The sequence below is a fragment of the Eurytemora carolleeae genome, unplaced genomic scaffold (assembly GCF_000591075.1).
Source record: "Eurytemora carolleeae unplaced genomic scaffold, Eaff_2.0 scaffold483, whole genome shotgun sequence".
NCBI lineage: Eukaryota > Metazoa > Arthropoda > Copepoda > Calanoida > Temoridae > Eurytemora > Eurytemora carolleeae.
In genome coordinates, this window is record NW_019396384.1 from 44,792 (window position 1) to 70,455 (window position 25,664).

The 25,664-nt window shown below is 33.3% G+C and overlaps 1 protein-coding gene across 5 annotated transcripts in view; it reads right to left on the minus strand.

Moving 5' to 3' along the window:
* The window catches only part of LOC111702150 (protein jim lovell), a 31,580-nt gene extending 6,194 nt beyond the window's left edge, over nucleotides 1-25,386 (minus strand). For 3 of the 5 annotated variants that reach the window (XM_023473732.1, XM_023473734.1, XM_023473731.1), the window contains exons 1-4: nucleotides 25,183-25,386; nucleotides 7,454-7,566; nucleotides 6,499-7,368; nucleotides 5,736-5,901 (exon numbers count right to left, since the gene is read on the minus strand). In XM_023473732.1, coding sequence (XP_023329500.1) covers nucleotides 5,736-5,901; nucleotides 6,499-7,368; nucleotides 7,454-7,543 — 1,126 coding nt within the window. In that variant the 5' untranslated portion in view covers nucleotides 7,544-7,566; nucleotides 25,183-25,386. Of the gene's footprint in view, nucleotides 1-459; nucleotides 1,891-5,735; nucleotides 5,902-6,498; nucleotides 7,369-7,453; nucleotides 7,567-19,624; nucleotides 19,881-25,182 lie in introns of those variants that run through there. The other 2 variants (XM_023473729.1, XM_023473730.1) reach the window with 2 other exon arrangements.
* Between the last annotated feature and the right edge of the window lie 278 nt (nucleotides 25,387-25,664).

A 25,664-nucleotide genomic window follows, 5' to 3' on the forward strand; every position in this document is an offset into this window, starting at 1 on the left:
AGATAGAAGAAGTTTTGGGAAGAGGAAAATGGAAGCCATGTTAGAAAAGTTCAAAGCATATATATTCATATAAGCTATTGGGCAATATATATTGGTCAATATACTTCAAGATTGCGAGGGTCATTCCCGTTTATGGAAACCTAATGATTTCCATCTCGAATATAAAGATTGAAAAAAAGCTGCTAAATGTTAGGACTGTTGCAGCAGGGTAAACTGTTCAGTTCTCCCAGTGCTGGAATATTAATACTCTCATATTTTAAAATTAAAATTAAATAACGTCACAACATACAACATGAATATTTACTAAAATTTAGAGACTTGGGATAAAGTCTTAAACGTCTTTTTAATGCCAATGTTGCTTACAGCGATATGAATTTGGTCACCGAGATATAGGCCAAAGTAAATATGAATTCAGGCCAATATCAATTACAATAAAATAACATTCAGCACATATTCATGTTCAACGCAAGTTTATCACAAGTAAACGATTCGAGCATTAAACAAAAAAGCTGTAATTAAACAAAGTGATACGAGTTTATAACCAATACATACAGGCACATAACTTAGGTTTAAGCTTAACAAATCTCTTGTTTATGCCCAAACTTTAAGTTTAAATACATCATTTTAATCATATCGAGAACTGTTGATGTAACCTGATCTGAAACTCACGTGGTGTTACAAAAGTGAACCCTGTTATGAAGAAAAACTGTGCTGACCTACCAGGCTACGTCAAGAGTTCTCAGTTACATAGTAGTAATTTGTGAAGAATGAATAACCTAAAACTAAACAGCCTTCGGAAAAAGAAATGCCCTAAATTGTAAAGAGTATACATAGTCTGTTCTACTGATGTGCACTTTCTACCAAAAGCTAAATATGTATGTCACAGCAACTAAATAAAACCGTGATACAGCTACATTTTAAAAATAGCTGTACCACCGGGTTCAACACGTATGTGAAGCCAAGTTATCGGCAAGTACTAAAAATCGGAATGTATTGTATGGAATGTATAGTCCCAGGTTTGCGACAATATGTATATATATATCTTTCTATCCTTCCTTCATGGAGTATTGTTCTACTGAGCTGATATTTCGCTGGCGGAGGGAGCGGGGAGTTTCATATCCCGGGGGTTTGAGGGACACAGAGGGGAGGGAGAAACCTCAACCGGCTTAATAGCAATCTGCGGAATTTCCGAGTTCTCCGACTCCATGTCTTCTTCTTCATCATCTTCGTCCTTCTCTGAGTTCTTTGGTTCCACAGCCTCTTGTTGGTTCTGAAACTCCTTTGCTTTCATGAGAAGAGAAGCCAGGCCCATGGGAAGGTTAGTCTCGTTCTTATTGTTGTCGTGGTTCTCCTTAGAATCGGAGAATAAGTCCTCTTTGATTTTCTCTGTCTCTGCAATATGTTGACTCTGAAGGTTCTGCATGCTTTGCATGAGATCCTTGATCCTAAACTCGGTGTTAGGGAGACCAAACAACCCCAATGGCTCGCCTAGAGGAGGGAAGGAAAGCATGTTTCCACCAAATGGGTTCATTCCTTGAGAATCAAAGGGGAAGAGGGGAAATCCATCATGACTAGGTTTACGTGCTTTATCCTTCTCTTCTTTTTTGACGCCCTTCTCTTTGGGTGTAGACCTACTGTTACCGATCGTATTCAAATTATCATTTGCTGCCGGAGTATTTTTCTTAAGTACATCCAACCTCAGAGATTTCCCATACTTTCCCCGTACATACATCAACAATGAGTTGTAAGGTATACCAAACACACGGCTAGCCTGAGATGTCGTCATCCGTTTGTTCCAAACCATCTCAAGGGCCTTTGTTAGATCGTCGTTGGTCCAGGATCTTGGTGGACCACCTCTAGGGGCGCTGTGTTGGCCCTTAGCTCGAGGACCTAAAGTAAATGAACCATAAGAAAAATAAGAGAAAATATTCTTCCTTAAAAATATTGAACAAAGAAAAAAACTTTACTATATAGTTTACAATGTTCAGAAAGTTATGCAGTTCAAAGAAATTTTTTAATTCTTAATTTGCTTTGTATTTACTACCAAATGAAACCAGAAACGTGTATTACATATTTTTTTTAAATCAAACTTCTTGATCTAAAATAACGCGCTTCTCTAATATTTAACAACTAAAAGATGGTTTGGATCCAATACATTGATTTAATCTAGTTCTCAGCAATATTGGAAATTACTATTTGTGTTAGAGTTTGTATTTAATGTCATTTAAAATATCGGCATATTGTAAGATATGAACAAAATTATAACTTTTAAAGAAATAAAATGTATGAGAAGAAAAACCTTTCATGAATTAATTATAAATTACCTCTTGGCTTCCGTGGGTTCCTCCTTACTCAACTCCTTCGCGATATTTTGGTGCTTTTTCGCAGATTTTCAGGAATATGTCGGAAAGGAAAGTATCAGAAGAAATAATGTATTTTCCACTTTAACGAAAAAATGTTTATGCTCTACATAGTTACAAAAAAAAAATTAATAAAAAATGAAGAAATAAAAAAATGTTTGCCTTATAAAACTTACAAAGATAAAATTCATATCTTAATACATTTTTAAGATTTGAATTATGGCAAATATTTGACTTGATATTTCTTCAGGATAATATTAACATAAAGACAGATAACTGAAGAGGTGAACGATCTTATCTAGTTGTGCAAAATAATACTTGTGATAAGTCTCTTTGTCTTATACAATAATGAGTGATATTGATAATAGGAAGGTCAAGAAATAACAACATTTAACAAGTAGCATACAGGAGAAACCATAATAAGGTAGAACTTGAAATAATTATTAATAATCCACCAAGTTTTCCCACACAATAATAACTTTCCGGGCCATTGGGGACCTTTGCCATTAATTTCTTTATAAAAATAATATCATTAGAATGGATCAAAAAACTTGGTGAAAATTTAATATGTGATCTATTTAATATAAAAGATATAACATACATTATTAAATATAATGATTTAGAATGACAAAAAATCCAATGACGATTTTTCCACGAAACATTTGAAAATCGATATTTCTTTTCAAATTTAGGTACATTAAAATATCGATTTATAATAATTGAAAATAGAAGTTAAAGAACGTAGAATTTTTCAGACAAAATTAATTTTTATTTGTTAAAATGGTTAAAACCATGTTTGATTTGATTAGCATAGAATTTTACATTCATGCAATGGTAGCTCTAATCTCATGCACAGAACAAAGCGAATTCAGGGATAAGCTTTCACGGGATTATTTATTTTCAAAAAAAGGGGGGGAAAAGAAGAAAAAATAATCTTGATATTTCTTGAAACACAATTACGAAGAAGATTTAAATCTTGAATACATGTAATAAATATATAATTAATCACGGGCTGACGTTCCACATCTAATTATTAAATATTCATCCAAAGAGAAACTTTCTGAAGGAATTGAAACCCTGCAGGTTAACATACATAGATATCTCAGACAATCATGATTTTAACTGCAAATTTTACATAACCGACGACGTCATAGACTTTTTCCATTTAAGAAATGCATTTGAGTATTGGAGCTTTGTAAGTTAAATTTGCATTAGGTATTTCTTCACTTATCAGATAATTAAACAAATTAACTATAAAGCAGTTTTATCAATAATTTCTAAATATATAGTTAATTTAATAAAAACAATAGAAATTTGGGAACTTTGAATTATTAAAAGGAACGTCTAAATAGTGACAGACAAGGAAGGATTTTAACCCTCTGGGGATTCAAGACTCAGTCACGTGATATTCAAAGTTCAAATCCAGAACAACATATTTAGAAAAATGTTGTTATTGTAATATAGGTGTATACAATATACTTATAGATGATACATGCCATTATTTTAAGGCAATTTACTTAGTATATAAACATTGTCAAATGTCTTGAGTAGAAATGTTAGAATTGAACCCTAAGGATGCAGTTTAAAATGTGTCTGATGACTTGAAAGTGAATTACCGTACTCAGACTGTCATCACTTAAACCAATCCGCTAGATTGAAGAAAACTTCATATACACAGATTTTAGATTTTAGATTTTAAAACCATCCGAACTTCTTTTGAATGATAAATTCATTCTTTTTCCAAATATTTTTATTTGTTTTGAATAAAACAAATACGGAATCTGTTTTGTGCAAACTAATGTATTAATCAGTGAATAGATCAGGATAGATCAGAATATTGAATATATATAAAGAGTGTTCCAAAAGAATAGAAAAACTTACTTTGGGAACACCCAGTACAAAATTTTAATAACATGCAAAATGGTCATGCAAGAAATTTGTTATTTGTGGATACATGCTGACAGATCCACTAAAAACGAGATAGGATGGAAAGGGAAGAGAAGAGAAAAAGCACCAAATTGTCCGGGTTGAGAGGGTTGAGAACCGTCCCAGGAAGAAAGAGTTGGGTTATAGAGAAAACCACAGAAAATACATATACAACCGAGTTCAGGGTGTGTCAATTTTTGTTGAGACACCCTGGAGAAAAATCTATGTTAATTTTGTTTAGTTTGGAACTATTTGATAAATAAATGGATAGATAGATGGATAGAAAGATAGGTACATAGATAGATAGATAGATTTGCTAAAATTCACAATTGAGTTAAGAAATTGCACGGAATAGAAGAGATCCTTTCATCAACGTTCTAATATAGATTCATCTAATCTTAAACATATTGCTCAGATGCAACTAGAAATTAGTCCTGATAGGCATCTTCCTTTCATATTAATGGCTTCACCTTTAAAAGGTTTCTAAGCGAGAAGAACTAGATGAATCCAATAAACGTATACAATTTTCAACCATTAAAATATCTCGAAATTTTAGAGAACTGGTTTCATTAAGGATTAGTTTTCCCCTCAAACAATATAGTATATTCTACTTTAGCTCGATATAAATGACTCTTTACTACTTAGAATGTAATAATAATACTCGGTAGAAAAATAATAAAAAAAATCAGCATTGCGGGGAAATTTTTCAGAATATCTGCAAAAATGAAACTTCAAGGTTTTTACATAGTTATGTTGTGCCCACTACAAATGAGTGTGGTACAATTTTACATGTACTCAGTAATATTTAGATATAAACAAAAAATTATTTTGAAATTGCATTTCACCCTCCATATCATACTTACTGGAAAACCCCGATAGAAAGAATTTATATGGAAAAGTATGAAAAAGGTGAAAATGGTTGGTTTCTTCGGGAATTCTAATATTAGAATAAAGAAATGAATTGATTGATTGATATTTTTCTCAGAGGACACTTTGCCCCTGAAGCTGGAATATGTTTTTAGAATTGTTTTGTTTCAACATTTCGGATAATATTCGTATTCAGTCATGCTATGAACCAGCTCGGCCAATAGGGGATCGATATGGGTGTCACGTGACTATCCACCGACCAATAGAAGTTTAGGATTCTCAAGTAACAAACAAGTGACTGCATGGTTTTCAGGCAGTTGTTGTGTCAGATTATGTCACGAATTAGGAAAAGTAGATCAAAACAGCCCCACAGAGGCTAACAGGCCTTATATCCCCTATCAAAGTAGTAAAAAAAGGGGAATAAGGGGGAGGTCAAACACTAAAAAGGGGAGATATTGGATATAAAAATTTAGGTTATGGGCATTACATGTTTTATTCCCAGACATTTTCATAAATGGTTGAAGATTGTATACAAATTATTTTTTTTTTATTAGACTATCTTGAAAAGTTTGATTTACTTACCGGTATAGCTGGGGGTAGAACCGGTTGGTCCATGTCCACCTTTGTGTAGAGACATCGGAGGAAAGTGGTGAGGACCAAGATGCATGGGGGAGTGTCCAGGAGGAGGGAGAAGTGGGTGGGGAAGTCCACCGCCACTGGCCATAAAGTTCAGAGCCTGTAAAGCCTCCTGAAAGAAAAAGTGTTTTGAGCAAGTTATATTTGTAATCTAATTGTAGAATGAACAATGAACATACATGGCGGAGTTATTGGATGAATGTTAAATCAATGTAGTGAAGGAGAAATAAATAAATCCCTCTCAAACAAACAAACTACCAACCTACATGCCGTATACGGAAGAAAGTAAAAAGAATACACGATTTTACATAATATACAATATTAAAACCCCACTTACACACACACTATAGCCGGTATTTTTATGTCGTTTAAACTCGGAGATAAATCCTCCACATTTTCATTAAATTTGTTGTTTTCATCAGATACATTCTTGAAAATCTGTTTCTTTCAAAATAGAGCCTTCTTACATTTCTTCTTCTAACAAATGATAGGATGGTTCTATCAACTGAGGATGGTTATTCAATAATCAAACCATTAAAGGAATTGAATTTTTGTTACAAACTCTGATTTTCTTATCCATATATCTTTACATTTTAATGTCAGAGACCTTAGATATTTCAAACTATCAACCATTTTAGATCAAAATATGATAGTTTGAAATATAAAAGGTTTACACCATCAGGTTGCAAAAATATAGCTTTTTTCTGACCTGTTCTTGCAGATGATGAATTCCATTAGACAGCGCTGGGCGATCCATTCCGTCGAACGGTTTCAAATCTTCTCGTTCCCGATCCATACTGATATCTGATATATTGTCATGTTCCATTCTTCGTTCCGCATCCACCAGTTGTTCCATTTTCACCAGATTGATAGCGGGGGCGTGGGAGGGACTGTGGCTTCGTCTCATTGATAGGTTTTCAGGACCAGCATCATCCCCAACACTGTTTGGGGACTCACGCTTGGTGTAGGAGAGTGGAGGGGAGCCTGCCTTACTTAAGTCCAGAGAAGAATTAACGCTGTCACCTGAGCGTCTACGAGGACGGGCTTGTTTCCGTCTTGGACAATTGGATCCGCTTCCTGGGACAGGGCTGGCACGCCCGCTGGCTCTATCAGACATGTGGTCGTTGTGAGACAGGGACATAGGGCTGGACTCATTACTATGTGGACCACCAGACATATGGGCGTGCTTAGATATATGAGGCTCTGAGTACCTATGGTGAGGGGAGGGGGAGGGGGAATATCCTCTGTATCCGTTGGACAAGTTAGTTGGAGTAGAACTGAGACTAACCCCAGGAGGGAGTTGATCACTGGAGGTTAGACCACGAACCTTTAGAGACTCCGCTGCCTTGATGAGGCTGGTGAGCTGGGACTCAGGAACAGAGGTTTCTCCTTTGTACATGAAATCCAGGATGCAGTGCATCTCCCAGCACAGAACATCCTTCAACACGATGATAGGATGTTTACCAGGATTGTCGATGAAAATTTTCTGGAAATAAGGACTGCAGGCAGACAGAACTACCTTGTGAGCCCGTACAGCGGCATCTTCGCACATGATGGTACAATCCACCAATGACTCATTCTAGAATAAAATAAGTTTAGTTTTTTATTGAATCAAGATCATAAAACACTGAACCTAAACTTTTTTAATAAACTACTGGGTTTACCTGAAGCAAAGCATCGAATGCTGAGAGTAGATGGGACTGATGATTGTTCCAGCGAAGAGAGTAGTGTTGAGAAGGTTGTGGTCTCTCCATTTCTTCTCTTAATCCGACACCATCTAAAATATAAAAAGATTGAAGAAATTTTTAATGATTATAGCATTGGTGTGATGTTAGCTTGGGATTTGAATTGAACTGGAGTGTAAATGAGTTTTGGCAAATCCACTAATTTTGTCGGATTTTATCCTGAATTGTTGCTAAATGTTGGCTTAGCTACAGAGAAATTAAAACTATGCCATAAGATGATGAATATTTATATTTACGGGTTGGCCGACATCCAAAGATGAACAATATTTAGAATTATATTTAGCAATTCTGAATTTTGTTTAAATTAATGAAAACAAAGGATTGTTATTGTTCTGAATACATTTATTGCACATTCAACTTTTAAGCGGGACAAGTTTTCCTTGAATTTCTGATCTATGTGAATCCTTTCATAGCTAAATCCTAACTATGAGTGGCAAAACTAGATGCAAATTTTGTGCACTAATCTGGAAATGAGGCCCAAGTTTTACTTAATTTCCCCAAACCAAGATGGAGGACAAAAATGAATATTTTTGCTAACATTTATCTCCAACAATGTCACACTATATATCAAACTGGGACTCAGTTTTTACGTCCTCCCCCCCCCCCCCTTCATAGTTTGCAACACACTGCCCTTCCCTTCCATACTCATCCCCCTCCCCCCCTCCCCACACAAGAACGGAAATGGATGAATTAAAAAATGACAAGGACTACAATAGAGTTGGTGCAGAACAATGTAACTGTAATAAATAATTTCTAATACATAGTCTTTCTTTATCTAATAAAACTACCAATGTTTAAAATTTTGTTTTGCGATTCAACATTAAGAAATACAATTCAATTTTGTAGAGACAAAAATCCTAAAATTTCGTATTCTTTAATTTACAACCTTATTCTATCTATTTTTAACAGAACACAAAGATGACAAATTCTAGTTAAAAACATATTTTTTTGTAGTTGATGCTTTTACTAAATTGGGTTATTTTAAGATCATTTCATTGTATGGAGAGAGCTGAGAGAGCTGGTAAGAGGGAATGTCAAAAATCAGGACATTTAATTAAAATGCATCAATTCACTAAGCTTTTGGATAGAAAAGATAAAGCTTTAAATACTTATAAATTTTTGACAATGTCGTCTTAAATACTAAAAGGCAATAAAAGAATATTTTACATAACAGAATTTTTATCAAACCACTGAAATCAGCTAAAAGAGATGGCCTATAACTTTTTCTAAAGATCAAAATTTGTTTTTTTAAATATTTAATCCTGGATTATAATATCTCCCGGGGATATGGTGTCATGATGTATATTATGTATGTATGTATAAAGGGTGCATGCATACACTGCAAACAGGAATACACTCGTAGAATAATAATTATATGGATTCCATGACGTACTCATAAAATGAAAATAAGTATTAAGTAAGTATACTGTTGCTCAAGTGGGATTTACTTTATTTTAAAGACGATTCTCAAAAGTCAGGAACTGTGTTTCTGATTGGCTTATCCCTGAACAAGTTTTTAGTTAATGTGCTAAATCTACTCTATACTATTTATATGTGTATGCATCTTGGCTCAAATTACATCGTATTGTTAGAACAATACGCTGTAGAAAACAGAAAAAGAGAGCCAAAAACCTTCCTTTAATAAGAAATTACGTTGTTTGTTTGATTAGAAATAAAATTTAAATTCATATATTTATCAAGAATTATATTCAAAAGATTCCAATTTTACGTTTTAATTAAGACAGTATTAAGAAAATCTATAGAACTTGTAAACAAAAGCAGATCAAGAGAAAAAAATATTTAACAAGACTATATTAAATATTTGAAATATCTAGAACCTAATCAACTAGTGACATTATTGTTAAGAAATTCAATGCATCTCACCTCCTTTTAATGGTAAATTTGTATTTTAACTTTTATATGTTAGTGAGAGGAAATTATTAATATGAAAATATTAATTGAATCAAGTTTATTCAGAGTGATAACTAATCCTCTTTACAACATCACATCTCAACCAAAAATAAAAATGTCCTTAAAATTTATCTAATTACTATTTTTAACGAAATTTGATTATTTGAAAATTTTTACATGGATTTTAGCTAATCAGAGCCTTTGCTTTCCCATGGCTTATTTTATCAATATATATTTAATGTTTTCTAGTATATGAATTGGTATTTATTTGTGTGTGTATATAGTATATATATAGAGAGAGATATTGACCAAACACAATTCTCATATCATAACATAATACATACAAGCAACTACATGCAACCATAGGGGGGAGAAAATTAGAGGAGGGTGAGTCAAATATTTTTTCATTTCTCACTGTACATTCTAACACTTTGCTTGTTTTGTTTCAAAATGATTTATTTATTACAAAGATGTAACCATCAATCAGGAGTAAATACTCGTTAAATACGTGCAAAACTTTTTTAGAAAATTAAAATATGAAATGTGACCTTACACAGTCTTAGTGTTGTAGGGCTGGGGTTTAAAGGAATACTAGGGACTAAAGGTATGTGTACTAGGGGCCGGGGATTTACGGCAAAAATCAAGGTGTTTAATTCAATCAGACAGCTCATATTTCCTTAATAAAGCGAGGAAATAGTTGTAAGAACTCGACACCTATCCATACTTCTATACTTTAATCTTTATGCACAATTATGAATTTTACAATGAACATCGACCTTTCAGTGATTTAACCCCCCCCCCCCCTAAAATTTAAAACTTAACAAAGTCTAAAAGGCAAGCCTTAATGCTACAAGCCAGAATTAGTTAATTAAAAGTCGTCAATAGTGTTTAATTATGTTTTTAGACCGTTTTCTAAAATGCATTTTCTATTATTGTCGGAAAAGTTTTTAAAGGCAGGATTTAGTAAAGACTTTGAAGACTAAAGTTCTGTAGTATTGTTGTATAAGAAGCAGTAGAAATATTTGAATAAGAGATGTTAAAATTTTTAGCTTTTTTATAAATATATGTTTTATCTAAAATCATAAAGATCTGTTTTGGAAAATATAGTTTTGCTAAAACAACCTGTTATTTTTCTATCTTCCCAAGTTGGTTTATAGGCCTGTTATTCTGACTGCTAAATATATCGATATAATACTTGGAAGTCAGGTAAACCTAGTTAACAAACACACACCTCACTCAACAAACACAATCATCACTCAAAGACACAATTAAATCTCACTTTACAAAAGGCTATAAAAAAACGACTTAGTCCGCATAGCCGTAAAAAAAATATGAAAAGATATCAACTAAGTCGCTTTTCAAGAAAAAAAATTATTTTCAAGCGAAATTCAAAACAAAATTTAATTCATGTCCTAAAATTACACTCGTACAAATTTCTCTCTGCTTTTAAAAAATGTACGCTGTCCCTAACGACATATTAGAGATTTTGTGGACCCCCTTTAGACACTACCCTCTGAACTAAAGTCCAGATTTGAATATTAAACTGTGGAATAGATAAAAGTATCTATTGTTTAACTTTAGCATTGAAACCCGGGGGTTTTACTATCCCCCTTCATACAACCTATACTTTTTCAATATTTCATTAAATTTCAATGAAAGGAGTTTCTGTCATAATGGTTACTTTAAAACATTTTTACATGCAACCCTTGCCTGAAATTATCCCCCTTTTCATTATTAAAACACTATAAAAAATATTTTAAGTTAAAAGAATATCAAGTTTGTGATATTAGGGTATTAATTAATCTTAATTATCAAGATAGTCAGAGTACATAAACCCTAAAATAAACCTCAATATTAAATAAAACCGTTTTAAAATAAACATTGCTATTGCAACTTTTCTAATTCCATCAAGAATTTGTGAGCAAAAGTTTAGTACACATAATATTGTAGTTTGTATTGTCACAAAATCGAGATATCTACGTCGATAAGATGAAATGTAACAGCCCATTGCGTTACTCTTTCAAAATGTGTCTTCTCTATCTCATCTATACTGTCTACTGTTGCTATGGAACAGTGATATATCAAACACCAATTTCTTTCTTAATTTTTCTTTCAACAAAATTTTCACGATTTTGACAACGATACTAAATATCTATTTAACGTTTCCCTTTTCATCGTGTATTTAAAGTTGCGACTAAAGTTTTGAACAGGACTATTTTTAGATATGTTTATGCTTTGAAAATAATTTGATAAAAACCTGCGCGTAAAGTATTGCAGATGAGGAAAATTTGTGTGTGTTAGAAGAGTGTGTGTATGTAAATCTTTATTCTAATTTTGAATTTGAAATTCCATTAAAGGAAGGTAAACAATTCTAATGAACCTATGAGCCTATTCAAATCTTTAATTCTATTTAATCAAAGGTCATGAATATTGCACAAAGGGTTGAACACTCAACCATTGTAAGCTAGAATTAGTGAGAACTCATTAAATGCCGCCATTTAATAATCTAATCCTGTAAATAGAAAAGATTTAAAAATCAGGTTGCCTTTAATTTATGTTTATTTATGTTGATAAAACCGCCTTCACTTTCCCCCATTTGCCTCCCTCACAGTGTTCGTATTTAAAACCCTGCAAGACATGAAATGATTCACCAGAACGAATAAATTAATTCGAAGAATCTTTGTAAACAAGATAGAAATCAATATTCCGATGTCTCAGACGAACAGATTTTTTTTTCATAGAAAAGAAATGAAATTTCAATATTTTCTTCTTTGTTTTGTCTTTTTTATTTCACCTAAAACATATCAAAATCTAGTTTATCTCGGAAAAAAATATTCTCGCATGATGTAATAAAAACCCAAATGAGTGTCATGACGTAATAAACCCCAAATGAGTGAAAAACAAAGGGGGTGGAAGAGAGGTGACATGAAGGGTCCCCATGTAAGCGTTGAAATGAGTGTGTTTAGTTCATTCTGGGATTCAACTAGAAAATCAATATATGAGTTTAATACAGCCTCAGAGAGATATACAGTTTACTATCTTAATTTCACACTTCCCTGCTTCATACATCAAGAGGGAATATTAAAAGATTTATGAAAAATCAGCATTATTATTATTATTAAACATTGAATTTTACCGTATCTTCATAACATTCTTAGAATAAAATAACATTTTTAGAATAGAATATAAAGTATAGTTGACTTAAAATATTCATTTGAAATAAATAAACGAAAATATAAATTTAGAAGCAAATCAAAGCCTGAAACGTTGAAACCTCTCACTCGGATAAAGGAGGGAGGGAAATAGTCGAAAACACTGGATTAAATAGTAATGAGAGAGATAGATAAAAGTAGATATTAGTAGTAGTAGGTATTAGTATTTATATTAACTGAGTCCTGTGGCCGAATTTAAAGAATTTGAGCGGCGGATTAAATTTAAGCCGCGGTTTAAATATGGTTGGTTCCACTTAAAATTGTATAAAATGTTTCAAGATTTAAGCCGGCGCTTAATTTAAACCGGGTTTTGGCGGATTTTGGCGGATTTAAACCGCGGCTCAAATTCTTTAAATTCCATCTCTGGACATGTATTTAGTGTGTAATCAAGTATTGAACTACTCAGATGACTTCGTATCTATCTATCTTAAAACAGATATTTAAATCCCAGTGTGCGAGTGTGGAAGAGAAAGTTAGGGAATATATTCATTTGTTCAACCAAATGTGTTTGAAGTCATTAATAATTAAATTAGAGATACAATTGTGTAGAACGTTGAGACTATACATACTTAGGAGCTGTCTTTACCAGCAAACAACCTCATTATCAAATATTAATATTGTTGTGTACAATGTATTTTCAATATTTTTCACCTTTAAAATCTTTATCAATTGTTCAAGATATTTTTGCATAATTGGAAGAATGTACGTACAAGGCCGGACTCTAAAAATTGTTAACAATAGACTTATGTTCACCCTGTTCACATATAAAGTTTAAAGTGAAGTGTACGAAAAGATTAAAGTACATGGTGTACTGCAAATAAAATCCTACCAGTCATAATCCCGTGTTTTGAGTTAAGGAGCAAATCTTAACTTAATTAGTTTAAGATCCCAGTGAAACTAAAACATGTTATCACTTAACATACATCATCATATAGGATAATAACACTTTTATCACTTAAAGCAAATATAAAATATAAACACTGTGTGTTCTTTTCAGTGTATATACAAGGACAAAATATAGAAACAATATTCAGATTTTTTATTTCAGCATATTTTTTGATATTTGCTTATTTTTCATTTACTATTCCATATTCCCCCCTTCTCTATCAAACGTACATTTACTTAGCTCCCACTTCTTGTGTAGCATGCAATTTAGCATATTATTTAACTTATAGATACACAACACTGGAAACAAGCTTATTTTTATAGGATAGCGAAATTTAATCGTACTTTTTATAGTAACGTCCCACCCCCCTTCCTTTTTGATATTGATTAATAAACTTCTGGTATGTATGTCTCTTTAGTTTAAGTTAGTTCTAGCATTGATTGTATAACCTTCTATTTAATACCAAGAAACAGGGGCACACGTAGGGGCGTGCCCCCCCCCCCCGATAAAAATGCTCTCATACGCCCCTACAAGGGAATTAGTAATAAACAAGGAATATTTAACTCTGTTTATCTTTGTCCTCTCAAATTTATCCTCGCGGACAAACAAAAAAGCTAGATCTATGGCATGTAAATTCAGTACCAATAAAATGGGAAGCCCATTTTTTTGGGCCCTTAATGGGAAATGTAAAGCGTAAAGAGCCCTGAATAAATGTATGAAAGCCTAGCAACACAATAAGGAGCCTGAAGGAACTTGCCTTAATATGAGAATTCTCGGCAAAGTTAGCATACACACATTATACGAAACCAGACACGAATTAAACTAAACGGACACACATTATTCTAAAACACGAACTTTCTTCTAAAACTAATATCTGCTATTTTAGAATTTAAAATTCCCTAACTCGAGTAAAAGATTAAAACTGTACGCTAGTAATCCAATGTGCCCGGTTTACTCTACTCCTGTGTGCATTAAAAGTTTTAGAATGTTGACCAACTGTAACAATTTTATTTTGCCGCAAACTTTAAACTTCAAATTAAATATGAAAAATTACAAAATATAGGCAGTAAAAAATGGCAGCATGAAAATAATTCTGGCAAGTAAGGGAATGTAAGATGGGGGGTGGGGGATTAGTGGTTTCTTAGAAATGATAAGCGCTTTAGTCAGTAAAACTTTAAACCTGCAACTCTTGGATGATGTAGGGTAAAAGTGTAAAACCGAAACTTTTTTAAAACGTTTCTTTTAAATTGAAAGTACAGCGTCCACCTGCAGTATGCACTGTTCAGAACGCAGTATGCTGTTGCATAGATTTCATCGGACAATTATTTTTCTTCCAGTTACTTTAATTATAACATGAAGTACCCATGCTTACTTTAAATGAACTTAGTCTAAAAAAAGATTGAGAACACTGAGAAACTTACCTAAAAAAAATCAAATAATTATCAGACAATTAATTAATTTATAACGAGGGAACAAAATGTTGGACTAACGAGCTACCAAACAACCGTACACGAAACTAAGAAAAAAAGAAATTATGTCTTCTCTTTATGTAGTGTTCGCAACTTCACTTATATACTTATTATAACCTCCCCCCTTCCCCTCCTTTCACGTTTTCCCCTCATCTCGATTTTCTTTGGTTGAGTAGACTTAAATTAAAGTTAAATCATGAGATTTTTGAATTATTTTTAGATCTACCTACCAGGGAATGTTTAACATAAGAAATTATTAAAACGGGAAAGTAAAATTTAAAAAACCCAATCTACCCGTCTCCGGCTCCCCTGTTTCTTACAATCTCGTGGTATTTTTTACATGAATCTATATATATCCCTTTAAATGAAGGTTTGAGAAGCAAGCACCTGTTTCCTTTGTCCCTTCTGCAAATTGATCTGTATGAAGTTGATTTAAACCTCAAACTCTTGCAGACAACCGTGCGATTGGACAAAATAAAGAACACACTGCTTCGTCAATTTATTAATTGACCCCCCCCCCCTCCCTCGGGCCTGTTTGTTTCAATCTAAGCTTATTAAGATCTATTTTCTTCTATTTTTAAACAAATTCTAGTTATTAAAATAATTTTTTGTTGTCCAATGCCCAATGCTAATTATCCATTTGTACTCCCTGTATCTATGACCTCCCTTGCCAACCCTCCATTCCGTAGTCCCTTTCTTCCCCCTCTCTCTCTCTATATTCTCATATCAGATATTTGAAGTGTGAATATATTATATTTGTGAATGTGAGATTTTGTTTTGAAAAGTTTGTATTGCAGAGCAGAAAGAGTACAAAACTACTGCATTGTAAATCTCATTACGGATCTCACCTAACATCAAACCCACATGAGCACTAAGATACCAACCCTACATATGAAATCAGTGCAATGTTATTAATGCCGTTTCAAACCAAAGATGTAATGCAAAGAAAGTTATTTCAAAAGTGTACGCATCTTTTGTACTGCAGTGTACTGTCTCTGGGCGGTAATGTAAACACAAGACGAATGTGACAGCCTGACATGGGATCAATCTTTCACATAAAAAAGCAATGAAATATTCTTGTCATAGAAAACTATTATGTGAATTATCAAAATTATCAAATTTAATGTTTTTAACCTCCTCGGATACTAAACGAACACTGGTTTACAAATTCCGCCCAAAGAGAACTGGTTTCAATATGTACGCAGAGTATACACGACCGCAATTAACTTTCCTTGCATTACACCCTTGCTTCAAACAATACAATCATTTAGTGATAATTTTGTTTTTATATAACAAAGTATAGAGTTTAAGGACAAATAGATTTCAATCATAAAATTTTTTATTTTCCATCTGAAGAACTTTCTTCATAGGTTTACTCCCTATCCTAATCAATCATTGAAAAAATGTCTGCTAAAAGTGAGTAGTGTGGCTGAAAGCTAGATAAATAGAGAATCAGAGAAGTGGAAAAATGTAAACTTTTTAACAATTCACAAAAGGTCCGAATGCTGGAAACAATAACATGTTTCTCAAAGTTTGAAAAAAGTGAGTTTGCACTTTGTATTTGTCTTGATATTTGCTGCGCTTTTATCATTCAAATGTCAACAATTACTCTTCTTAAAAACATTTTTTTGAAAGTGATGCTTCAATAATATTTAGAAAAATGATGGTTTAACAAATAATAATAATAATGATAATGATACTATAACAGACGCTTTTTTATTGTCTAGAAAACGCATTCTTAGACTGTCTTAAATCTTGCTGATAAACCACTATTAAAACCAGATTTACATCTGATTCACCACTTTTCATTTAAAAGATACCTGATGCAAGAGTTAATGGTATAATATTGACTGAGAGGTGTGTGTCAGGAATATGAAATCCTGGATGTTAGAATCTTCATAAACTATACACAACATAGAGCATCATAATTCTTATTCGGTTCCTTGTAGATCAGGGACTATGAAGGGGGAGTAAATGAAAACTTTTAAACATTTTTTCGCTAATTTTCATTGAAAAATGTGTAATGTTTATAGTTTTTTTTCTGCCCCACCCACACACACACATTCAAACCTCGAATGAAAAACATTAGCGTGTGTGTGCAAGCTAAACCCCTGGTTTAAGATTTCAGGAGTGCATATGTATAATTTAGGTGGTTACTAACAGCTCATATTTCCATATACAGTAGTTTATGTAGTGGTGTGGAGCAGTATACCCCTCAAGCTCGGATTACCACAATAATATATAAATGCATAAAAATCTTCACAATTAGACCTCAATAGCTTCTTTTTGCTATAAACCTTAGTAATTACTTTTCCTAGCAACCCCCCCCCCCCTCCCAATTCTAATCAGTTAAAATCAATGTGAAGTATATTTCTCTTGGTTCAGTGTTCTTTTTATATACATATAATTGTGTATATCAGAGCAGGGTATAGGTGTATGTAAAACCCTCACGCAAGGTGCTAATGAACAAACTACAATAAAACAAACAATAATAGGGTGTGGTGTTTATTTGTTAACGAAGGAGGGGGAGCAGAGGCGTATACAGGAGGCTCTCCAGGGAGAGCCCCCACCGTGTACTTTTCCCCCTTGGGGAAACAATTTAAGTCTCATGGACACATTCTTGTATACGCCCCTGAGAGAAAGCTTTGAATATATATATACAAATATATATATATATGTATATTATATATGATATATATATTCATTCAGCAATGTTATGTATAAGTTTGAGCTTAATGATAGATTATAATTTAGATGGATTCCGTTAACTGTAATACGTCATGAATATAATATCATGAGCTGAGGAGAATACTGCTCATGCCATTTTTTTAAAACTTAAACTATTTAGAATATTGATTTAAAGGTAATATGATTGAATCTGGAGTATAAAAGGTTTGGAAGAATTCATGTCAACTCAATCATTTCCGTTATTTAAAAATTCATTTTAGGGAGTTTCGTAAATAAGGAGAACATTGTAATATTTGTGCCACAGATCGTTTAAATTACATAAAGGGAATTTTTAGCTCTAAATCATTAATATGGAATAAATTGGTAAGCAAATCTGTCAACTTGGTAAAAATGCCCAAAGGAACTGAGTTTTTGCCACAATATCAAATTTTCTAATTCCTTATCTTTGCAACTCAATGTCGTAGACCTTGGATATTTCATACTATTAATTCTGTTAGATATACTAATCTAAGTTTGAAATATCAAAAGTTTACACCACCAGGCTTCAAAGATATATGCATTCGAATATTTGAGTGTGTGGCAAAGACTCAATTCCTTTAACTACAAGTACTACCACCCCCTTTCCTGAATATCATAATTTAAATGATAACATTAGTCATTAATACAAAGATTTACAATGATTAAGAAAAAGAAATAAGAACGGCTTCTTCAAAACCCACACATTGTAATAATAAACATATACAATTAAGCATTTTTACAGGTATCAAAATATTTGTGTATCTATGTTTCTAATTCGTGAATCCATGAATCTTTGAATCCGTAAATGTATTCTATGTATTCATTCATTTATCTATTCATCAGTTTCTTAATGAATACAGCTTATGTATTCATGTACCCAATTTCACATGTACCAAATATTAATGTATGCATATTAGATAAGAGACGTATGAAAATATTTCCATGTTTCCATGCATCAATGTATGCATGTATCCATGTATCCATGTTTCCATGCATCAATGTGTGCACCTATGCATGTGTCCCATGAATCTATGTATCCATGTATCCATGTATGCATGTGTCCCATGAATCTATGTATCCATGTAGCCATGTATGAATGTATCCATGTATCCATGTACCCATGTATCCATGTATCCATGTATCCATGTATCCATGTATCCATGTACCCATGTATCAATGTATCCATGTATCCATGTATCCATGTATCCATGAATCCATGTATCCATGTATACATGTATCCATGTATCCATGTATCCATGTATCCATGTATCCATGTATCCATGTATCCATGTATCCATATATCCATGTATCTATGTATCTATGAATCCATGTTTCCATATATCTATGTATCTATGTATCCATGTATCCATGTATCCATGTATCCATGTATCCGTGTATCCTTGTATCCCATGAATCTATGAATCCTGTGTCCGAGTACCTGTCCGCGAAGCCGGGTGGAGAATCTATGAGACAGGTACGGGGAACGGTGGTGGATTTATCCCCCGCGATTCCCCACGGATATCCCGCTCCATCCTCCCCCTTCCCCTCTCTTCGGCCTCCCAATCACAAATTAGAAACAACTAAAGGGGAGGATAGAGGGGGGGGGGGGTAAGTAAAGAGAGTTTTAAAAGTGTCTCTCTTCGGTGGGCGGCGTATAAAAAATTTAGATTGTCGGTACAAAGAAAAATGGCAAATTTCTCGACAAAGTATCACTTTCTCGCCTTTATACTGCAACATTGTTTTCCGTGAAAGAATAAATAAGAAATGTTGGAAAAATATTAAAATTTTAAGGATAACATGATATATCATAAAAACAACATTTGCAACAATAACAAAACATTCATAAAATATTTATTCATAACATCAAATGTTAAAATGGTATTTTACTTTTCTAAAATATCATTACCTATACATGAATGCTGATGCGTTACAGATCCACTAAAATGAGTTCACTATTGAGGGTGGGAGAAGGGGAGGGTTGAGGGCGTATTTATTGTGCATGTGAAACCATTGCCCTCTAAAGTATGAGTCTAGATGTGAGTATGTGAACTGTATGTGTGGAACTGTGGGTTGAGTGTGTGTATGTGTGTATTGCAGCCTCTATCATACACACACTCCTACATTCACTAAATTAAAATACAGACGCTACCAGTGCAAAAATTTTGCAAGCTCGACTCCCTGTCTAACTCTGCAACTATCGCAAAAAGGTATTACGTGAGCAATTGATTTGAATTTAATAATATTTAATCACAAATCTAAAAACACATTTGTATTGTAAATTTATCTTTTTTATTATTTTCAGGATAAAGTAATCAACTTCACATTTAAATTCTTCTCCATTTGTAGAAAGATATATGGTTATATGTTTGGAAGTGAGTATGTTTAGTTGGATGGTTGGATTAAGTATGATTAGTTGGATTGCTGGATGTTTATGTATAGTTGGATGGTTAGATGTGAGTTTGTATAGTTGGATGGTTGGATGTGAGTATTAATAGTTGGATGGCTGGATGTGAGTATGAATAGTTGGATGGTTGGATGTGAGTATGTATAGTTGGATGGTTGGATGTGAGTATGCTTAGGTGGATGGTTGGATGTGAGTATGTATAGTTGGATGGTTGGATGTGAGTATGTTTAGTTGGATGGTTGGATGTGATTATGTATAGCTGGATGGTTGGATGTGAGTATGTATAGTTGGATGGTTGGATGTGAGTATGTATAGCTGGATGGTTGGATGTGAGTATGTATAGCTGGATGGTTGGATGTGAGTATGTATAGTTGGATGTGAGTATGTATAGTTGGATGGTTGGATGTGAGTATGTATAGCTGGATGGTTGGATGTGAGTATGTATAGCTGGATGGTTGGATGTGAGTATGTATAGTTGGATGTGAGTATGTATAGTTGGATGGTTGGATGTGAGTATGTATAGTTGGATGGTTGGATGTGAGTATGTATAGCTGGATGTGAGTATGTATAGCTGGATGACTAAAAGCACTGTTTAAAGATTATATGCAGCTGGAGAAGAAGTAAAGGCAAGGCGGCAACATCGTGAGAAAAAGAACAACAAGGGACAAAGAGCATTCATCCATAGGAGACCTTTTCTTTTACGTATAACATACTGTGTTTCTATCCGTTAAGAAATAAAATTACTTTCTATGCTTTAACATATAGGATCACAACTCTCGAAAACACCCCCGCCCCCCTGCATTCTTGTAATCCTTATTATCTCCCTGACTGTATAAGCACGTAAGTAGCTTGAGGCAGTTCTCTGTAAGTTATTATGTAAGCAGCCGAAGCAGTGCAGAGTTCACATAGGATGGGGTTGCAAAACTTAAACCAGTTTTTTGAACATATTCTTTCAAGCAAATATGGAAATATTTGAGGCAAGAAGAGTTATTATTTTGCTAAAATCATTGCATAACAAGTATTAAATTTTATATTACTTTATAGTGGAGACTTAGATTTACGCTTTCTTTGTTCAAATGCCTATCCTTGGTTTTTTTTATCCAATTGCTGGTAATATTTATTTTCAAAATATTTGAATAAAAATATGTGATAAAAATCAAACAGTATAGACTAGGTTCTTGGGAACGGGGAATATAAGCAGAGGGAAATTCGCACAAAGAACGGGGAGAGAAACCATTTCGGGGATTTTATATTTAGTTAATGCTTAAATAAAGTATTTTAAGACGGCTGTAATCTTCGTAGACACAAAAAAAATATTTTTAGAAATATTTATTTGTTCGCTAATTCCAGGGGGTATATACCTCTGTACACGACACCTAATTAGACACCTCACATACAGATCCGTCATTCATACTATACTGCCGGGGGGACAAACATAAAGAATATATTTTGGGTGTGAATCTCCTTTGCGTACTAAATATTGGTGTGTGTTGTGTATGTAAACAAGACGCATAAATTATGAATTTTGATACATATGATGCAGTCTAACAAACAAAGCAAGCAGAGGCTGGAAAGCTAGATTTAGAAGTGGATTAAACTAGCCCGAAACCTTTTTTATAAACATATCATAAAATATTTTGGCTACACCTCTTGAATGAACCAAATAATATTTTTGGGTTGTGAGCGTTAAACATTTTCCTGACTCTACCCTGGAGGCTGTTTGCCCATGAATGATAACCCATTCAACTTAAATGATACATTATGCCACGCCCAAATAGGACTTTTAAACTTTGAAATCCCAAATATTTTCTTAATCAATCCTGTAATATGTGAATGCAATCGTATATGTATTTTTGTATTTAGTGTATATGTGAATATGTTAATGAATTAATGAAATCTGTGGGATGGAGGCTAAAATCGATGAATTCTAACGCTATGTGTGCAAAATTACTAGATTTGCACACAAACTTCTCATCTAGTATTAAAGTCAAGTACACCGGGTGTTTAAATAAGATTTTCGTGAGCAACACACCAATAATGTCGAGCGTTTTTTATTCAATGTATTAATATAGAACCCAAAATGTTCTGCACATTTTAAACATGAAATTTCTTCGCTGGGACCAAATTGCATTTAATATATTAATCTCAACTCACAATAAAACCTCGAAACCTCTCCACTCTTCCACATCCTCTACTCAATCATTACCCTCAAGTGATAGACATGACCTTGATTACCTAGAGAGCCCTCAACCCTGAAGGCAGTTAAAAAGTTCTCCACATAGGAACACTAACCAGGGGTAGATATTTTCCCTTTATTTTATTTAAATAAACAGAGAATGATACTGGTTTAGCTGGCCGGGGAAGGTTTGCAATCGGTCATAGATTTAACTGTGATCATGTTCAGTTTTATATTGGTTTTATTACTTGAAAATAAATATGTTCATTTAGCATGCGCTTTGGAGTAAAAATGCAAAGCTGAATAGTGTTTTTTTGTCGCTCTTCACTAGGTTGTGGACCGTAGACCTGTATAATGTATATTGGGTAAATTGTTAGTTAATGCTAGTGGGTAAATGGGGGAGGGGGGGACCTGGTACAATTTACCAACCGTACTCATGCATGCTCCTCTTAACTACATCCTGTGCGGCAACATCAGGAGCAACATCAGGATATGGGGATATACAGCCACTTTTTATCCAAATTTAGAAAACCTTTGAACTTCAATAAAACATTATGACACTGCTTAATAAAGGAAATATAGTGTAAATATAGTTTGCATATAGTATTATTCGACAAGTGATATTAACCTTTTTATGGCATAAGATGGTTGACAAATATTTTTAACAAAAATCCTTATACATGCTCGTATAAAGAATACAAGAATACAACAGGTGCAAGCCTGAAAGAGAGGTTAAAAAATCTGCTAAGAACTACAGATAAAAATACCCCCCCCCCCCCCTCAAGCAATAACGTCACCTTAGTTGCTTTTTGTGCTTTTTTCTTTCCAGAAACAAAGAAGGAGCGCGCACGCACACACTGCTGAGAATCCGGTGCAGGCAAACAAAAACGTGGATACGCGCACAAAGCAAATATATAAGAGGAGGATAATTACGCCACTCCCATACACCCCCCCCCGCAACTTATGTCTTTGTGTCATGCAGTACATTTAATGTTATCATTGGTCCATTATAGGAGTTGTCATGGGAATGGAGCTTAAATGCAGGAGAAAAATTAGGGAGAACTTATTTCATATAAACTTTTGCGATGCGCTGATTTACAAAATAAGCAATGATACTAATTTTAATCTTTAAAATTGTACGTTTTTTCTTTAAATTAAACTGAACAAAGTAGTGTTGTTACAGTTGATGAATCTGGACAAAGAATCATATAATACAGACCTTTAAGATTAAACTAGTTTAGATAGATGGATAAATATATACAGAAGGATAGATAGATTAACAGATAGGAATCAAGGATTATAATTATAATTCAATTTTATTTGTATGCATAAAAAAAAACATTATTGTTGTTTTTAAGTCAAATATAGCATTTAGTCAATAAGAGATCCGACAAATCTCCGGTTAAATAGATTTAGATTGTAAAGTTGAAGAGATTATAGAGGCCCATGATGATTCATGCGATCATTCAAGCATGTAAACCAAGAGTATGTAAGCTTTTGCAATGAAACTAGTGGGATCAATTTGAGGAAATATAAAATAACATACACAAAGAACCAGCGTTTTAACCCTTAAAAAACTTGCTCCGGGATTAAGGCGTTTAACAAAAATTTATAAATATAATAGAATTATTATTTCTTAAATAAATATATTTTATTCAGTGCAGATCAGAAAAAATGGATATTTTGTAAAGTATGCACGACCTATAATTATGTTTGAGGGGCCCATGGAACGGTTATTCATGCATGATGTTCACCATCCGGCCTTCTATAGTCTAATATATTATATAAGCCTGCCCCTAGGCAGCAATCCTACATAGGCATTCGTTACGCCGCATATTTTGCATCATTCAGCTATATTAGCGCTAAGAGCCAGAATCCATGAAATTTGCACAAAGCAAACCCAAAGACAATAAACCCTTACTTAACAAACAATCATACAAGGAATGTATGTACTGTACGTACACTGTACCGTACTGTACTTTATTTTTTATAGGGGTCAAGTCGTTGTTATAAATTGTACATATACTCTGTATATACATAAAACATTGTTCCTTTTGTGTGGCATTGTATAACTTAACCAAATAATTGAATGTAACAAATATTTTTGAAACTGTACTTTTTTAAATATTTCATAGCATATCACAAAACTTAATCAATATTAGTTTTAGTGTAATTTAATTCAAGAAATGATAATAATTAAAAATGAAGACATGCTCATTGCTTAATACTTAAAAAAATTAATGGCTCATTTGAATTTAGTAAGAATTTTAATCGTTTTTTATGAAAATATCACCACTTATCATATAAAGTACAAAATGATGAAAAAATTGTTAAAATTATAAAAATTTAAAGTTAAAAAATAAATAAACTAGTCACTTTTAGAATTATCAATAATTAAATAGAAATGAGAATGACCAAATATTTTTTTAATTTTTGTTTAAAGTTTATAAGGCAACAATTTAATATTTAGCCTTAAATCAATATCACGTTATTTCTGAAATTAAATTAAACATATTTTAGAAGTAACGCAATAATGCCTGATATAAGCAATATTGTATAAAAAATGTAATTATTCTATTTATTAGGATAAAACATTTCAAATAAGTTCTGAATACTCGATAAATCAAAATCCCATATTTTAATGTTAGTTTATTCAATTAACATTTTGTACTTTAAAAATACGGATCATGATATCAAATTATATTCAGTATAAATTAATTACATTTTACCTTCTTCACAGTGAAAAGAATAACTTTTTTAAACTTGATGTGAGTTAAAAATTAGATGAAAATAAATTTACTCATCATCACAATTTATAGTTCCACACCTAGATCTATCTTATTTAAAACAAAGAATCTTAGGAATTATGACTCGATTTACTTACATGGTGGTGCGGAAGGGTCGTCTGTATACGCCAGCCTGTCGGTTAGCTCACTAGAGGTTTAAAATTAAAGTTTCAAAAAAGCACTTTGTTAGGAGTTGGTTTCTAGGTTGGGTATCACGTATATCTCACACCTAGGGCCTATAGGTTGATGGTTCTCCGGCCACTGAAGGTCCGGTTTATGCAGCGTAGAGCTCTCCCACTCCCCGGCTCGGCACAAACACGCACACACACACATACACACACCTGTACCAGTCGTACCGGACCAACCACCTGTGTCCTGCGCCGGCCTAGGTGTCCTGGGTGAAGAGGCAAGTGGCGCGGTTTCGGACTGTACAGGCTGTGTGTGACCTACAGACATTGAGAACGGGCCTCCCCCCCTCCCATCTTAAGGTGTCCTGATGAAACTATTTGGAGAGTAGAATCCCGGAGAGCTTTGGTGTCCCCAGTCTTACTCCTTTTAGATTTTTTTGCTTGCTTTTAAA